At 37.2% G+C, this 19,895-nt stretch overlaps 1 protein-coding gene across 3 annotated transcripts in view; it reads left to right on the forward strand.

Moving 5' to 3' along the window:
- LOC137292158 (kelch-like ECH-associated protein 1) overlaps positions 1-16,042 on the forward strand; it is a 64,006-nt gene extending 47,964 nt beyond the window's left edge. For 2 of the 3 annotated variants that reach the window (XM_067823707.1, XM_067823706.1), the window contains 4 exons: positions 8,047-9,352; positions 9,803-10,008; positions 10,242-10,418; positions 11,490-16,042. In XM_067823707.1, the coding sequence (XP_067679808.1) occupies positions 8,127-9,352; positions 9,803-10,008; positions 10,242-10,418; positions 11,490-11,626 (1,746 nt within the window). In that variant the 5' untranslated portion in view covers positions 8,047-8,126 and the 3' untranslated portion in view covers positions 11,627-16,042. Of the gene's footprint in view, positions 1-1,930; positions 2,056-8,046; positions 9,353-9,802; positions 10,009-10,241; positions 10,419-11,489 lie in introns of those variants that run through there. The other variant, XM_067823708.1, reaches the window with a different exon arrangement.
- The last annotated feature ends 3,853 nt before the right edge of the window (positions 16,043-19,895 follow it).

A 19,895-nucleotide genomic window follows, 5' to 3' on the forward strand; every position in this document is an offset into this window, starting at 1 on the left:
GAATGTTATTATCATTTGCTGGCTAGCTCAGTTCACCAAAGAAGACGTGATGGATTTAATATTGAGATTTAAATAAATAACTCATATCGTGGAGTAAATGTAATACTATAGGAATAGTTTGAAGTGTGAAGCATGCTCCTAGCCCAGGTATCTGTAATGGAAAACCTGTAAGAATCTGTACATTCCACTCTTGAAATCCACATATTCAAGTGATTTCTCTGATCTGTGGTTGTGTCTGGTTTACTTGTTTAACATGCAGGTTCAGAATGACAAGGAAATTCCTCACTCAGAACACCCCCAGCATGACGTTGTATACATGTATTATTGTTACATCTGCGGTGTGTGGCCAATCTGATGATCAGATCAGATAAGGGACTTGGGGGACAGAGTGCCTTGTAACTTTTGTGTAACAAGTAACGTTTGATAACCATATTTAATACCCTTGTGTTTTTTGTTCTGCTGTTCGTCAGTGATCAAGTTTTGATGTGTACATGTATGTTCTTTTGGTCATTATTGACCCTGGCTTGGTTTTCATATGTACAAGCGAAATGTTGGATTTTGTTTGGTTTGTATAAAGATGCAGTCAGCAATATTTTAGCTATATGGCGGCTGTCTGTATATAATCAAGTCTGGACCAGACAATCCAGTGATCAACTATGAGCATCAAGCTACGTAATTAGTATACAACATTTGTCAACAAAGTCAGTGAGTGTGACCACCCGTTACCATTAACTGCCTTTGACATCAATGGGCTGCTGAAGGTCATTTCTAGCCCAAATCGTCATAGGTAACAAATGTTGGAAAGGAGGTTGTATGTTGTAAAAAGTTGTCATCACCAGAACCATTAGGCTAAATGAAAGCAGAGAAATGTTTCTCGGTCATTGGCACATCACTTTTTTTTGTGCACATAGCAGTTTTTTATTACCATTTTAGAAGAATAATTTTTACTTATCCGCATGCCGACCATCCATTTTTCCTCTGTAAGAATGAGTGTGACTGACTATACAACTGATCAACATGTGCTGAGCTTCCCAAGCTGTATTTCTGAGAGAGAAGAAATAAAATGTGTTCCTCCCTCGTCACATATTTTTGCTGTCAAAAGTTTTGAAACAAATGTGCCCAGGAAACATTTAATTTGTTTTTTGCCGCCTTGCAGTCTTCCATTTATGTGCATGCACAGACCACATATTTGGTTAAGTGAAGCTGATAATCCAATTTCTAAACAATATTTGTAATAGTAAATAATCTAAATAAATAGTTCAGACAGAGGTTTGCTGTTGTATTTGGATTAGTTAAGGACATGACCCTGATAAGCAGCTTTATGTCAGTATTAAATCTACACACTTCATTCAGAAGTACATGTGCACCACTACTTGACACATATTGCGTGGTAATTCATGAACATATTCTGTGTGAAGCATCACAATTTCCATTTGCCAAACTGAGTTAGGGTGAATCAGTCCTTGTCATCAGATACTGTCTACTTTGATGGATTTTAAAGCTTCAAGAATAGCATTATGAATATGTGATTTTAAACGAAGTGTGATAGGTAGTATGGATTGTTAACCACCACTTTCTCCACCCAACCAATATATGGGAATAAAGAAACATTCTGACTGAGGACTTTACTTTATTACCTCTTTAACAACTCCAAAGGTCTCTCTTTAGTTCTTTAACCTGACAGAAAAGTTGCGACTTTTCAGAAATAAAGGGTAATTTTTTCCACCAATGTCCCGTCTGTTCTGCTTGACTGATATTGAATGAGAGCCCAATGTGGGTAGGATGCCATGTGTCTATTGATGTAAGCAGTCAGTAGGTATATTTGATATCTACACACTGTGCCTAGTCAGGCATTCATGGTAACAAAAGCCCCAGTTGGACTAAGTGTATTGTGAGCAACACTGACGTAAGAGACGATATCAGCCAATACATTTTGAGGAGTGTCGTGAGGATGATGAGTCCCACAGTAAGGATGGAAGACAAGGGTGAAGTCTTCATGGTGGATACATCCCAAGGATTCACATTTTTGGATTTTTGTCTTCCGTGTAGTGTAAGGTCAGTGTTAAGTTTGTTGAAACTTTGCAGCATTAAACATTTAATGGTCATGTGTACAATAGGTACCTGATATTGAAACCTGCATACGTCGGTTATGCATACAGGATGGGTTCACTTTTTGAAGTTGTTGATCTTAAGGTTAGTGTTGAAAAGTCTGACGAAAGGTTTTATATTCATCGGAAAGTTTTCTACTTGTTTTGTAAGAGTTTCTGACAGCATGAGTCTTTGTTCCGTTACACAAGCGAGATGATAGACGTTTGAGGATATCGGTTTTTGAACATTCAGTTTCAGAGGTGTTGAGGGGCAATATTTCCTCTGAGACACTTTTACTCATATGTTATAGTAATGTTTTTTTTTGTAGCCGTTTGTAGCAGTTTCTCTCTTTTTGTTATTCAACATCCTACACTGCAATGTTCCAGCAGGTCTGTAATTAATTGAGTCTGGTCCAAACAATCCGGTGATTGACATCATGAGGATCAGTCTACACAAATGGGATGCAATAACATTCATATAACAACTCATCAAGCCTCGCCATCAGGTACTGTTTGTTGATTAATGGGTTGCTGAAGTCTATTTCTAACCAGGAGTAACGTAAATTGTCCTTCATCTGGAGTAATAGTCAGTATTTCAAAACTTAATGTTCATATGTCTTTCAGACAGTCTTGTAGAATAGTGAACTACTTCTGCTGGAGGGAAAGAAACTTTCCTCAGCGATAGTCCTTCAGCTACCCTTCAGCATTTCAATATGCCACATAATACGTAACACCTGTCCCTGTTTGTGTAGTCTGCCATTAAACATTATATTCAGCTGTAAGTTATCAGGTCAGTAAGCAATAATATTGTGACGCACATACTCAAGAACAACCAAGGTGACATGCTGCTGAACCAGGTATGCAGTAACCATTACAAGCAGTATTGCTTGACCATGGCTCAAAGGGTAAGTTATCCGTTCCAAACCGAACTCAGTCAACATGTGATGGTCATTGAGCCTCACCCACAATGAAGGAACAGAATTCCAGGACTCACACAAGTCAAACTTTGTCCTCTTGACTGTAGTGAAAACAATACTTGGTCATACAGCTTCACCACAATGAAGGGCCAAAACTGCTGAACTAGACAAAGTCCGACTTTGTTCTCTAACTACAGTAAAGACAATACAGACTATGGATTCCCATGTATGACGTACGTTCATCCATCTCACTGGGCATAAATCTATAACTTTCCCAGTGGGATATAAAACATATAGCTCACATATTCTGCTGTGTCATGAATACAACATGACCATCCTTATTTATGGCTCTCTGAAAGCAGTTATATTTATCATGATAATAACGGTTTAGCCAGGGGGCAGTTTGTTAAACATCACAGATAAGGTAGTTGAAGCTCCTGTTCTGAAGTATTGCATATGATCATGCCTTTTATGTCCTGAAAGGCCATCTACTCTTCTAAACATAGACAATGATATATATTTATCTATAATTAGTCAGCTTTATAACATATATTTCCAGTGCTTTATGTGAAGATATTTGAGGTTGGAGGTTGAATAAATGGATTCCTGAATGTAATGGGGGCTGTTAAGCTTTTGAACCTGTCCTAAAATTAGAGGTGTGTTGATACAAAAATTGCATGATATGATATGTATTGCAATATCTTGGAATGATACAATTTGATTCGATTCAATTTGATGTATATCACAATACAGTATGTTATCTTTTGTTATTTTCTTTAAACTTGTATATTTTGATAGCATGTAGCAGTGTAAATTTAGAAGTAACTATCAATTTCTAGAGAAAATTAATTTTAAGGTCAACAATACACATAAAAATATGAAAAAAGTGTCAGTATATTTATCGTCACCTAAAGTATCATGATTATTGATACTACAATATATTGTCACAGTTCTACCTAAAATATGTTAAGTTAATAATGAAATCAATGGGACCTTGGCTTAACTGTGATTTGAAATCAACTCTTTTAAACGAATTCTTAGCAGAAATAATCAAGGCCACTTGACATCCCTTGGTCGAAACACTGCAGGTGGAATTATGAATCAATAATTGTATGTGATACAATATAATAACAGCATCGCAATAATGTTTCCCACTCACACTAAGGATGGTGGGGTAGCCTCGTGGTCAAAGCATCACCTATCACACCGCGGTCCCAGGTTCGATTCCCCACATGGGTACAATGGCTGAAGCCCATTTTCTGGTGTTCCACTGGTGTGATATTGCTGTAGTAGTGCTAAAAGTGGTATAAACCTAAACTCACTCACTTACAATCAAATAAGCACAGAGATGTGTCAGATTAACTCCAAGTCTCGGGTCCAGCAGGTCAAGGTCTCCAAGTACAGTAGTGGTGTGTTTAAGGACAGTTAAGCTCACAAATCAATATTGCTCCCTGACACTGAGTTATACATGGTGAACTGTCCAGGCTGTCACTAGGGCTGTCAACTTGAAACACGCTTTCCAGTCTAAATGCTTGGTTTGTGTCTTTACTAGTCTTCTATGATATACTATGATGTATAGGGTTACTGAAACTAAATTTTCTTTCGCAGTATTTCTTCTGACAGCATGTTTGGCTGACTAATGGTGTATTAATTTGTAAGTTACAATATGTAACAACAGAAATGTGAATAAAATTTGGTCATCAATTAAGATATGAAGACTGAATAAAATGTGTAGTCTTACAATGAATATACATTTCAATCTGTTTAGGTCAAACATTCCATGAAAATACTCTGAACTAGGGTACAGAAAAAAATCAGGATTATTATGTTACAAGATCACTACCATTTTTGATCAGGTTGATGGGATGGCTCATTTCACACCTACAAATTGCTTCACCCAACAAGAAATATGAAAGAAGGAAAAAATTCTACTGGGTGTGTTATGGTCAGGTATTCAGACGTCAGTGTAAGGCCGCTGCTGAAGGCCACTGACTAAAGCTTGTGATTATGATAGGTAGCCAGCGTCAAAAGGCCATACACTAGTGAACTGTTAACCTACTTAATTTCATTGCACACACTGAGGTCACTACACCTACAGACTCAAGTGACACTTCCAGTGAGTCAGAGTGAGACCAACTGATGTCATCAGAGGATAGGAATCATTTAGAAAATAGAATAGTTTGATACTTGCATGGACTTTCTGGGAAGACGTGACTGAACACTATGGTTGAGTGACTTCTCAAGGTTGTCACAGATTTCGGCTGACTACGTGACTCGTGTGTCCTTTTATTGTGAGAAGATGTGCTTGCTAATTGTGACTAAAGACATTTTTCTTTTGTTGAGGATGATGAAGGTATTTACCTTTTTGTGAATTATGAATATTTTTAATTGGTTAGATTTTAGGCTGTGTTTTATGTTAGGTAAGTTAAAAAATATTTGTAAGTGTGGAACAGTGAAGGGGACTGAATGGATGTTCACACTGTTAGTGAAATGCTAAGTGGCATGGCACTATTTCCTGAAGTTATAAACTAATGTGATGAAATATATTTGAAAAATGGATGGTAAATGTGAGAAAGTATTAGTGATAGCAGTCTGTACATACAATATGTAAGTTAATTCCAGAAACATGCCTATGTGTGTTATCATTGGTTTATCATCTTGGTTTCGAACTTTGAATCTCATATCATTTCTCTGCTTGAATGAAGAGTAATTTATGATAAATTTTAGTAGCATGTGGAGAATTATATGTTTTATTGGAAAATCAGCCTCAGCACAGTTAGTGGATTTCACTGATACAGCCAAAGGAGAGTGAGTGGCTGAATGAGATGTTAGGTTTAACATAATTTGTATCTTCTTGTGACTGGAATCAAAGTTTAAGGGTTGAAGATGTAACAGACAAGGCTCTTAATTCCAGTGTGCCAAAAGTTGGTTGAGTGAGTTGGATTTAAGATGTTTGATCAGATGTTTGACCAGTCATGTCTGAACTCTTTAGTTTAACTAAACACAAGAGTATAGTCCAAAATCATGTTGGTCTCGTGTAAAAATCTAGGTAAAACCAAACGTGAACATAAACCCACAGTTGAAGATTTTGTGCCGTGTTATATTACACTAATAATATAGTATAGTGCAATATCTGACCCAGCTGCTCAAATGTGTTTTGTTTTTCCATTGATCACTGAATGTCAATCTCAACTCCATGGGGATTATACATGGTGTGTCCATGTTATCAGTGAATTGTGAATATCTTAATTTAGACATAGCAGTATGAAGTGTTGCAGTATGTGTTACAATACTTTTTGACCAGTATTGATACGTGACAATAATTCTACTTCTAATATGCCACTGTTACTGACTTCATGGCGATGTGAGGTAATATATAACTGTTGGTGAACACCAGCTGATAACTGTTGCCATTACAGTCCGATTATTTTGTAGTAATAAATTATTGAAAAGATGGCTGTGTTGTGTGCGGTAGTTCTGTGTCTCTCTGGGGTGGTGGGGTAGCCTAGTGGTTAAAGCGTTCACTTGTTACACCAAAGACCTGGGTACAATTCCTCACATGAGTCAGGCTTGGTGACTTGGTTGGCACATGTCATCAGTTCCCAACTGTGCAGACCGATGCTCAAGCTGTCTTCCCCAGACTTGATTATTTACAGACCACCACCATATAGCTGGAATTTTGCTGAGTGCGGCATAATACTAAACTCATTCCCTCTTCACATGAGTGCAATGTGTAGAGCCTATTTCTGGTGTTCCCTGCTGTGATATTGCTGGAATATTGCTAAAAGTGGCGTAAAACTAAACTCATTTACTCACTCACTCACTCACTCACTCTGTCTCTCAACAGATGTTTTGTTTTCCTGCATATCACAATATTGATGGGAATTATCACAGTCATGTGCTTGAGTATCAGTTAATACAGTATTTCTGACTGTCTTTAAAGATTTCCCAGCTCTGTGCCATGCCTGTCATGAATGTATTGTGTATACATGCTTTGAAGTAGTTGTGATGTATGCTAGTCAAAAGGATGTAAAGAAACATCTGATCCTTTCATGTTGCTGATGTTAATCTTTCACCGCAGGGGGTGTGCTTAACATCTTTGGAGTGGTATAGTGTTTATCCCACCTGTGTGTCTTTGTGTAGTATTGTCTTGCTCTATAGTAAGGAACATGTTTCAATTAGTGGGGCTTAGCATTGACTGTCCGTAAGATTTAAAACCGAATGTGATAGTTGTTCATATTTGCTGAGCATGTAAAGCATGGGTCCTGTGACTAAAGCCTACAGCTGGGGTTTACCTGGCTACCAGGTGTCAAAATCTTCTCATGATCAGGTACAAGCATTATTACTTCCTTAAGCATATCTAAAAATAGAGTCACATAAATAGCATAGAGTCATGTACGGCCTGAAAGAAAATGACAATGCACAATGCTGTTCCTTCCTTCTTGTATAGTAGACTAAGTGTGTATTTTCATCTCATATTTGTGGTGTGGCCAGTGGTGAAGGTAAATTATTGCTTTTAGAATCAGTTATTAAAATGGTGTTAGGTTTTGTGACATGGTGTGACCGAGGTATAGGCAGAAAGGGTGACACATAAATTGATATGCCAGCATAAAGGATTTACCCAGTTATAGGGGTACTGGTATGCATGTTTTATTTGAAATTATTTTATACGACAAGCTTGTCTAACAGGAAGTGAAGTGTCATAGCTTGTCATGACTGTCATATCTGAAGTGTGTCATGACATGTTGTTAATGTTACATGTGCTGGTATTATTAGAACTATCCTGAATTAGCAAAATCTTTGAATCAGTCTTAGCTGAGTAGCTGAGGTCACACACTTCCTTAATAATGTAATAATGCTCATCTGTTTCTTCGCTGTATGCAGAATTCGTTTTACAAGACCACAACAGTTTCATGTATAAAACATGTGAAACCCATTTTTAGTCCCAAGTCGTGATTTTGCTGGAATATTGCTAAAAATGCTACTCACTCACTCATGTATAAAGCTTCTATTTCCACTAATTTTGTTCATTTCTTCTCCAGGTCAAGATGACGCTAATTCTAAGGATCTTCAACAAGCAGCTCAGCCACTTGTAGAAGGGAGCAAGAATAAGAAGATCAAAATGGCGGCATCTATACCTTCATCATGTTATCGGCCGAAGCCACAGATCACAGACACACCGCCAGATGGCAGTATGAACTTCACTATCATGAAGCACCCGAAAGAGGCATTAGAAATAATGAGCATCCTCCGTCGGACTAAGAAATTGTGTGATGTAACACTGATTGTTGGAGAGGAGAAGCTGATGGCTCATAAGATAGTTCTAGCTGCAGCTAGCCCATATTTCCGTGCTATGTTCACTGGTGGAATGAGAGAGGAGGAAATGTCGTCCATTCCGTTGCATGGTATATCACCATGTACGCTAGCTGTTCTTGTGGAATTTGCTTACACTGCTGAAATACACATCAACGAAATGAACGTGTGTTACCTTCTTCCAGCTGCAACCATGTTCCAGATGACGCATGTAGTCGAGGCCTGTAGTGTTTTTCTCGAGCATCAACTCGACCCTAGTAACTGTATCGGTATTGCTGACTTTGCAAGCGAACATGGATGTCCAGAGCTTGAAATGAAAGCAAGAACCTATATCTACAAACACTTCTGTGAAGTTATCAAATGTGATGAATTCCTCATGCTGAGTCCTTGCCAAATGATCCAGCTCATCAAGCAAGATGAACTGAACATCCGCTGTGAGTCGGAAGTGTTCCAGGCAGTGATTCGATGGGTGGAATCAGACACGGAAAAACGTCTCGGCAAGTTGGAAGGTCTCTTAGCGGCAGTGAGGGTTCAGTTCCTGTCTCCATGTTTCCTAGAACAACAGCTCAAAGACTGCCATATTCTCAAAAAGATGCCGCAGTGTCTACAGACTCTCAACGATAAACTTCGAAAGCTCAAACTTCATGAAAAATGTCCCGAAAAGCCACGATTACCTTGTGCTCCTCTTGTTATCTTTTGTGCTGGTGGTTACCTTCGACAGTCCCTAAGTAATTTTGAGTGCTATAACCCAAAGTCAAATCAGTGGCATCGTCTTCCTGACTTGCCAACCCCTCGCAGTGGACTCAGCGCGTGTTTAGTTCGGGGAGCTCTGTATGTTGTTGGAGGGAGGAACAACTCGCCGGATGGTAACATGGATTCCAACACATTAGACATGTATGACCCCATGAGAAATGTGTGGACCCCACGATCACCAATGACAGTCCCCAGGAATCGTGTGGGTGTTGGAGTGATCGATGGAATGATCTATGCTGTTGGAGGTTCTCAAGGACAAACTCACCATAAGTCTGCTGAAAAGTAATTAGATTTTTAATCCAGAAAATATGAATAAAAACAAACTAAACAAGCGATAAAACAGTTTTCTGGATAGAGATAATAAGACCTTATTGATGGTCAACTTATTTATTTTGACAATGGCGATTATTACGGTATAGATTCTTATATCATATCAGCATATCATTTGCTATCATATACATCACCAGTGTCAAAATAAAGAAGTTGATCAGCCATAAAGTCTTATCTCTGCACCACTATCATCTAGAATACCACTAACATTCTAGATCTGCTGATTTAGTTACAAATTAAAAGCAAAAGTATTTTTCTTCATAATGCAATGATGCTGTGACAATAATTGTCTACCATTAGACTGTTTACTGTAAAGATTCTTTGCCAAATATTTTTAATTCGTTTTTAATTGCACCCTTTCATTTATTCCGAAACTGAAATTTAAATTTATATTTGTTGTAGATACGACCCTGAACTAGACTGCTGGACAATGGTATCCACCATGTCCACCAATCGTATTGGTGTGGGATGCGCAGTGGTTAATCGCCTGCTGTACGCTGTTGGGGGATATGATGGACAGAATCGCCTGAAGAGTGTGGAATGTTACGACCCGGAAAAGGATGAGTGGCATTTTGTGGCCCCGATGAATACAATGAGAAGTGGTGCTGGTGAGTGTATTATTTCACTTCTCACTGTCAAGATAGTATTCTCTTGTCAAATTTGGTTAAAACAACAATTGAAAAATGACATTTATTTCCAGTTAAACAATTATCTTTATTAATTTAGTTCAAATGTTATTTAATAATGACATAATTAATTGATTCTGTCATCTATTAATGAAATTGTGTTGACTGGCTTGTAAAAGTATTCATTTGGATAAATTTGCCGGTCTCTGTTTCAGGAGTTATTGCTATGGACTGTTACGTGTATGCAGTGGGTGGGTACGACAGCACGTGCCAGCTGAGATCTGTGGAGCGCTACCATACAGAAAACAACACATGGGAGTTTGTGTCCCCAATGAACAGCCCACGGAGTGCCCTCAGTGTGGCAGTCATCAATGACCGACTCTATGCTCTAGGTAAATACAGTTCTTTGTGTGAAGTAGTTGTGATTTCAACATAAGTTGGAATACATCCTTTTGTAGATATTTCACAGAAAGAATGTTGTTTTGTTGTCAGTGTAGACAATCTGTGAATGTTTTGTGGTTTGGAATCGCAGGGATATTTGGAATGTGTTATTTTTGGTTTGATGTGTGTATGCCATACTAGGCATGAGTGTGACATTCAAGGAAAAAGGAATCGTGAATAACGTGGGTGCAGTTTCTTACTAATATGGGACTCCCTAAATATCATGTCAAAAATAGATAATAAAAGAATTCAATAATTTGGTCTTTGCTAGACCTTAGTATTGTTTTAGAAATAAATCAGATATTGAACAAACTAAGTAAATCCCACTTGTGGCAGATCATCTGCATTTTACCTGAACTGAACGAAGACAGTGATTTTATTGATATTTTGAATTTTTGTTTTGTTACGAAAAAGTTCCATAAGCTATTATTTTCACTATCCCAAGATTATTTTGTCCAGTATATGCAGATTAACTTCCGTCACTGGGAGAATCCACAACAAATTTACACAGTTCACATACATAAGGGGAGATAACTTAAGCAGGTCAGACTGACCAACTTGTACAATCAATCCTGAGGTGTCTGGGTTGTATACAGTTATTGATCCAAGTGTTGTGTTGATGTTATATTTATTTTACTATGTTGACCAGTGATTCATTATTGACAATTTGTCTCATATATGAAAAAAAATTATGATAATTTCAAGTAGCTAAAAAAGATAACCTGAGAAAAATTATGCCTTATGAAAAATTGTTATCTTAATTTTTGCTTAAACAGTTATTGAACATGTAAATACCTTTTTAATGACACCTTTATCTTATTCACAAGCCTTTATCATCTGTTTATTTGCAAAGTACATTTGATGAGACCCATCTTTTTGAAGCAAGTGTAAACGCAGCCAACACTGATGTCCAGAAACTTACAATCTAATGGTGACTAAAATATTGCTGAGTATGACTTTAAAACTTGAAAAGTTTGACAATGTAACTTTCCTTTTTAATTCACTGATCCCTTTATTTTCAGGTGGATATGATGGCAATGATTTCCTGTCAACTGTTGAATGTTACAACCCTGATACCAACCAGTGGACGGAGGTGACAAACATGACATGTGGCCGCAGTGGACATGGCGTGGCCATCGGTGCCGAGCCCAGTTTGTAGTGACAGCAGACAGTCACCCCTCCTTCTGAACACAACCACCATACTCTGAGAGAGATGAAGTCTTCAAGTCCCACCAATGTTGAAACATGTTTTCTGGAAGATACTGGGCAGTGTAACATCATTGCACGCTCAAGAAAATGTATCATCGATGGACAGATTGAACATTCAGGTTTTCCTTGACAGGTTCATTTATGAAGGACATGTCTTTCCCAAGAAAGCTTTCAGTCATCTTGAAGAAAAATATGTTGGTACTGATAAGAAACATGTCACTATGATTAAACAAAAGCACAGACAGTTTCTTAAATCGTCATCCAAGTGATTATCATTTCAGTTATCAGAAAGACAACTGCATGTGGAAACATACTTGTCTATCAGTTGTGGAAGGAGACTTTGTTGAATGTGAAACATCTGATGGGGACTGTTGCAGAATTGAAGAATTTTGAAGATTGGCGGCTGTGCAAGTTCGGTTGTAGTCAGGGATGTGTTCCAATATCATGCTCCACACATCATAGTTACCATATCACTGCTCCATAGGGCCGGCATACTCTTTGCCATACAACTATTGCAAAGCCATCTATAGTGTTGATCTGGCAAGAGATATCATACGTTATACTTTTATCAACTGATGGATTCCTCTGTGTTGATATGGGTATATATTCTCGGATTTCTGTACCAGAAGAGGTGAATTTGGACAAGCATTGCCATGGAAACATCATGAACAACTTTGGTGTTGAAACAACAGTATACGGTTTGTGACTAGTGGTGATCTATCTCAAGAAAAGAACAAACCTGATATCAACTAAATGCTACATTGCTGAGAGGAGGGCCAGGATTGTGCAAATATTTCTAGTTACGGTTATTCTGGGATGGTTTCTGGCCATGCAAAGGATTGTCTTTCATTGATTTACCTCAATTCCTGGTATTAATGCTGTATCGATACTGACAGTACTTACAATGTCAATTCCATGTTGAGTTCTGTGGTGTGTGAGATTTGAGTGTTCCCTGTGGTATGTTTGTGGAGGGGTCATACTGATGTATGCAGTGTCGCTGTGTTGTGATAGAAGGCGAGATCTAAACAGTTACTATGTAGAACTAATATTTGCTGTATAAACCTACCTTTAAAAAATGTCTGTGAGCTTGACTCCAATTTGGAAGGTCTTAACTATCAGAAACATTCACCATTGTAATGAGTTTTGCTGCTGAGGAAGATGTGAATGAAGACTAGATTGGACTTGTATCTTCTGATTCAGCTGAAAAATATCAGATTTATTCCTACCACAAAATGGCACCTGAAGTAGTTTTAATTATTATTGATGAGTTATCCATGTGAAAACTGATATACCTAATAGGGGACTCAGCAGAAACAAAAAAAATCTCTTGTTAACCAATCAGACTCAAGCATTTTTCAGTGTCATGGTAGAATACATTACTTTTAAGCATAGTGCAATGGAATGGGGCCATGTCCACATTGAACTGAACTACACTTGTTAAACACTTGTCATACCTGCTTCACAGGGTACGTTGAGAGTAGTTACAGCCCTCTCCAAATGCTATGTTCACTGTTACAACTTCAGTATATTTTTGTTATATTATATAGGGGCTCGTTCAATACGAAACGTCTGACTAAAACTGAATGACTGTTGAAGCACCCATGTACACATGAGTCAACTTTGTTTGGTTCAGATCATTAATACAATTTTTCAGTACCAACAATTAGAGTAAATATCAATATGCACACATGGTGTTAACCCTGTATTTTGGCTGCAGTTACTTGCTGAAAAAAATACATCTTTAGAAAAACATTTTTGTAGGAATTCCATCAGAACCACTGTTTGTTGTAAAGACATTTTTGGTGATGTAACATCATGTAAATGGTCTTACTTGTTATGCCAGTCAGAAACTTAATTATACCACCTTGTTTGGTTGAACTTGTCTCAGTTTCATATCAGGGTTTTTTGTGATTTGCATGTTGACCGTATTGTTCATTTCTTTAGCATTATTTCTGTTTCTCTATCATTCTTTTGTTTTTGTTGATATTTTGGAACAAAAGATTGGCTGATGAAACGAATTTCCTTGTTTGGTTGAGTTATCCTTTCTCAGAATCAACCCTTTTGTTTCGTTTGTGTAGAGATACAAAAGCCCACTTGCTTCAAGACTGCAATATTTGTAGTTATTGTTTACATCTTCACATTGTCATATTAAAAGGGTGGTACATCTTCACACTATTATATCAAAAGGGCTTTGAAGTGACTGAGATAATCTCTTTGCTAACTGTGAAAGAACATCAGTTATAAAGAAATATTTACGTTTTGTGTGTAAAAACAAGTTCTACCATAATTCTATATACTTGTGAAATCTACTTTTGGGGTGTGTGCGAGTTTTTCGGTGAAGATCAATAAAAGTAAAAACATTGATGTAACTTATTTATTCCTTTATATACATACATGTGTATCAGAATGCATGTATGGTATGCATGAGTAAGCACCGGTAAGAAAGTATCTAGCAGTGTATTTCATTATCACTATTTATACCATACATCAATACTACACGTGAATGGCATCGTTTCCAACTACTACTCGTACTACTAGTACTCCAACAAATTGGAAGTAATTAATTATTTCAAATTGTTCAAAGATTTTTACCATTTTTCGCACATAAGCTGAGTTTGATATAGTTAAGATGAATACAGGAATTGCAAGAAACAGTGATTTACCTCCCAAAGATAAATTTAAATGGTCATCAAACCATGGTTGGGTTGAGTATAACTTTTTTAACAGGGCACCTACACCCAGCCCAAATCACACCTTCATCAAACTGTTTGTGTTTTATGGGACGAATTCTTGATTGAATTCTTAACAATTTTGAACCTGTATCAGGTCAATATGTGGTTGCTATGAAAGACTGAATGATGTCCATTATGAAGTGTTTTAGTGTTCTTTTGGTACATCCGCTATCTTTCAACCTGTCAGCCATTACTGCTTCTCTCAATCACTAGCTAGTCACTCAACAAGTTTTACTTTAATCAACTAGAAATCAAAACTTGAAACAAACTATCATCTCTATATTTGTTAAACTCATGTTAGGAGTTGTACGGCATCATATTTGTGAGATACTATTTATTAGTAATGTCATTAGTCTTAGCTGTAAATCCTCCACTTTAGCTGGCAGTTATTTACATTAATATCTGCATGTTCAAAAGAGAATGGGAAGAATACAACATGTTTTTTTTAAGATGTATAGCTGACTCTTCTTGCTGGCAGTAGTTATGTATCACTAACCTTAATAAAATTTATTTTTGAAAAGTAGAAGAAACATTTTATGAAAAGATATTATTTCTGTGTTGACATTAGTGAACTCTGCTGGTACATTTTGTGAATAATCATAGATAAGATATCATTGAAATATCACATAATAAATCTCAAAGCAGGTGCTCTCTGCTCAGTGCACAAATTAGGCTCACCTTGATGAAAAAAATATACATATATTTTTTCATAAATGTCATCAAGGTAATGTTGATTGCAGTTTAAACAGAATGATTTTTGTGATCACGGAAAGCCATCAATGCCCTTTGGATTGATAATGGACAATATTCAGCTGTAGCCATATACGGAAAAGCATTTCTTGCTATATATTAGGTAAACCTTTCCAATTTCCTGTTGAAACATCCAAAGATGCACTTTTTATGCCTAAAAGATAATTAATTTCTTACTTCCAGTTTCCATTTAAGGGAGATAAAAAAAAATATGTTTGTATAACAATGCTGAACAATATCTGAACTTCTGCTATGAGTTGGCCTTGACCTCCCCATTATGATGGAGTACTCTGTAATTGTCAGTTGTCATGCTAATCTCATCTGTGTCTACTACTTTACTTTCACTAGTCTCTAAACATTGAAAATATGTTGAAACACTTCCAACAGTTATTGAAAATTCCACAGTAATTTATCTATGAAGTCTATTCAAGTAATCATTGTCAAAAAGAACAATCAAATTATCATTGTTCATTTAGCAGGTGTCTTCATCATGAGTTCATATATATCATTAACATATTAATATACACAACATTTGTGTTATTAGAAAATATTTATTAAAACCAAAGATGGCATATTTGTCTCCTCTCCATTGTTAATGATTGGAAGAGTGAGAGTTCATTAGAAATATTTTCGGTTTGTTTCAGAGACTATTGAATGAAGTTACATGTCAAATAGATGTACCTGGTATGTGTTTTCGTTTCATGTTTTGTAATTGTGTATAACTTGTTAGTTGTCTGAGAACATGTCTCCTGTCCATTGTATATAGGCAATATTGTGCTCTGAGATACAGCAGAATGCTGCATGGCCTTCCTGCAGTACCCTCAGACAATTACTGATCATTTATTATCTATGGATGCAACTGATATTAAAATATCTGCATCGTAGCTAGTTCTTTTGTTATATTTTGCGTTATTAATATCACAAAATAAACATCTGTCTTGAATCACATGCATAAGGAGTGTTGTGGTAACCAAATGGATAAAGCCTCAGCTCGTCACGCCGAAGATCCAGGTTTGATTATCCGCATGAGCAAAACCTGTATAGCCCATTTCTGGTGTCCCTGCAGTGATATTGACAAAAGTGGCATAAAACAATACTCGCTCACTCTTTAGTTTTACTCTGCACTTTACAACCGTCCTGCTATATGGTGGCAACCTGGGCCAGACAATCCAGTGATCAACAGCATGAGCATTGATCTACACAGCTGAAAGAGTGCTGCCAGTTAACAGATGGTACCTATTGTATCCTTCCTACTCCTCACCACTGATGGAAATCACTCATCCCTGTCAGTATCAGAGAGCACATGTCTGTACACGGTCTCTGTCAGAATACTGTGTCGGGTGTTAGGAATTCATGTTTGACTGCATCATGGTATCTCAAGAGGGCATCCTTCAAAATAAAACAAACGTGTGTCCTGTGATAAATACCCTTCTGCCACAGACAGATGTTCATGTGACGGAACTAAAGGGCTTCAAGATTGACCATGCTTGTCAAGAGAGTGGTCAGCATTCAAGCCCTAGCCTCCAAGTTCTAAGATGCAGGATGGAACAGTCTCATGCAGACATTTTAACCTAATATCTGTGAGAATTTCGATCTACCTTAAGTCCAAACCCCACTTGATCATTAAAATAGCACACAGTACAATGACTTTGCATGACAAATGGATGAACTAATTCTTTTTAATGCCACGTTTGGCTATTTTCGTACTAAATGACTGTTGTCTGTTAATACTTACCTCTGCACAAGACAATCCAGTGATTGGCATCATAAGCATAAGTCAAGTCAGGGAGCCTGCCCACAAAATCCTGTTTGTTGCCCATTTCGTAAAACCTGAACCTCAATTCTAACCTGAATCTTCACAGACTGACAAAAACTAAAATGGATGCGACATGTCACCCTTGTTGGTTAACCTTCCCTTGCTGGCATCTTATTCCATTGCTGACAGGTCAATATTACAGCATATTACAGTAAAGGCCCACTATTTTTAGAAAGTAGCCAATGTTGAAGGAATAACATAACAGCAACAATGGGCTTAATGGCAAAAGGTATGGAGGTTCACAACAATTTCGAAATGGAATAAAACTATTATAAGGCCTAAATGACATCACAGCCAAATCCCTCTGTGCAGCAACTTGTGTTACTAAAGGTGAACGGACCTTAAACATAACAGTTACATTGCAATGAATGCCAGGGCTCAAATGACGGAAACATTGCTATCTGACAATGCCTTGGGTAAGAAATAGGATCGAACGTCACTGTCCCTGACTATGTGATTTGATTGTTACAAGATTCTTGATTGATAACCTGAGAAAATCTTCTGTTCACTCTTGTAAGAAGGCCACCCAGCCTAGATTCCTGCTGGAAAGCAAGTGAATGGAAAACCCAATATATGTATCAAGGTGGGTTAAGCTGAAAGGAGGTAGCCCACAAGAACTAGACCCCTCATGAACTGATAATGTAATATGACATAGTAGTGTGGTAGACACGTGAAATGTGTCATACCTGGTGACTGTAATGGACAACCATACAGATAAACGATGGAATATGATAAATAGAGACAAACGGGGCAGGAAAGAAAAGTCAAATGCAGACTACTGAGAACAACCCGTAAGGCTGACAGGAAAGTGTTGACTAGAAGTGCTGTTATCAGATTGATGATGTAGTGGAAGAGGTGTTTATTATTTTTCAGTGACAGGCAGTACTCTCCCATTTACACAAATGAAAGAAAGTAAAATTGTAAATATAAGGTAGCACACCTGCTATAAAAACATGTCAGAACTAGTTGTGGTGAAACAGTACGCTCTTTCTCTGTGACCATGGTATGGTATGTATTGCATTAAAAGTCTCTTGGTTTGGTGTGATTCGGCTCAGGATATATAAATAAGAACTTACTTCCAGGAAAAAAGGTACTGTCTGTAGTGACCAGCCCAAGAGCTATCAAGACAATGCTAGACAATACAAAGGTGTTAAAACAGTTTCCTAAGGTATCACTACACAGACTGGGGAGTTATATTTTAGTGGGTACTATATACTATGGATACTTTATTTGTGAACTTGGACATTGACAAGATACTCATTTACACTTGTATTCACTCACTTTCTGTTCTAAAACATACCTGTTGTAAAACATATCTTTCGTAAAACATATCCGTCATAAAACATACCTTTGTAAAACATGTCGTAAAACATACCTTCGTAAAACATACCTGTTGTAAAACATGAAAAACATATCTGTCCTAAAACATACCTGTCGTAAAACATACCTGTTGTAAAACATGTAAAACATATCTGTCCTAAAACATACCTGTCGTAAAACATACCTGTCGTAAAAGGTAAAACATCCTCTTCATGAGACAAACTTCCTTAAGGGGTATATATTTTGTCATTATGACGCTTATGTGAGATTAAATGTTTACATTTATACATGAAAGCACAGCAGGTCAAACACATCAGCAGTATGGACATACAGGGCAAAGAAAACAGTACCTCTCTGTTGATTATCATCGCATACACATAGGCTACATTTCTATATTGGCACAAATTCATGGCATTAAAAAACGGTAAGAGACCCATTTTTTTCAAATTCTGGGCTTACCCCTTTACTTTGAACAACCTGTTGCAGTCATGAGTGATGTTTAACACATGTAATAAATTAACAGCAATTCTTTCAATTTCCAATGACATACAGGAAATGTGTGTACTTTCTCTTATGCCCTTCCCCTCCACAGTTCACAATGTGGCAACAGACAAGAATTGGTTATTCAGTTTTGACATCTGTTTAATGGGAGTACCGTAATAAATAACACATGCGTCACATGAATTAGTTTCTCACAACTGCTGGACTGCAAATGACATTTAAAGGAAGGTGGTCTAATTTAAAATCAAACTGTAGGACCCATGACCCATGGACCCATACCATCTCTTGCCTAACATCTGTGAAGTTACATAATTTGTGATACATAATTTGTCTTCAGCAACCAGTGCTTCTTGTCAGAGGCGTTTGACCAAATTGGGTGGTCAGGTGTCCTGACTAACTTACATTGAACAAACTGTATGACTAACAACTTCTAATATTTACTGAGCTCAATGTTTCTGCTTGACAATGAAACCAGAAACTATATTGAAACTTTGTACTCACAAAATAATAGAGGTTGTTGCTTATAAAATTTGTTCAATATACACTGATTTTGCTTACATATTGTATCCCAACTGCATAGATCAACGCCCATACTTTTGATCACTAGATTGTCTGTTCAGATGTGATCATTTTCAGATCGCCACCTAGCAGCTGGAATAGTGGTGAGTGTGATGTTAAACAACAAAAAATCAAACAAAATTCTTTTGCCCAAAAGTAAAACTGGTATTCTGACTGTGGCGCACACTACCATTTTCTCTGGCACTTTCCTGTAACCAGAGACCATATAATCAATCTTGTATCCAGTGACAGTAAACACTGTATTCAGTTATTCGTCTTGTGTGGTTGGTATTCTAGTCATTGGTTAAGTTAATATACATCACTACTGCAATCGGTAACATAATCAGACCTCGACCAGACAATCTGGTGACTTAGGATTAACGCATTGACAACAAGCTTGCGAAATAATAACAGGCATCATAAAGCTATTACAAGTCATTCACTATGACCACACCCTCCACACTGTGACCTCTTACGTCTAGCAAAAGTTGTACAATTCCTAACGTAAACTTTTTATAACACCAATTCATCAAAAGATTTTG

This window comes from Haliotis asinina, chromosome 7, assembly GCF_037392515.1.
Source record: "Haliotis asinina isolate JCU_RB_2024 chromosome 7, JCU_Hal_asi_v2, whole genome shotgun sequence".
In the NCBI taxonomy this organism is placed as follows: domain Eukaryota; kingdom Metazoa; phylum Mollusca; class Gastropoda; order Lepetellida; family Haliotidae; genus Haliotis; species Haliotis asinina.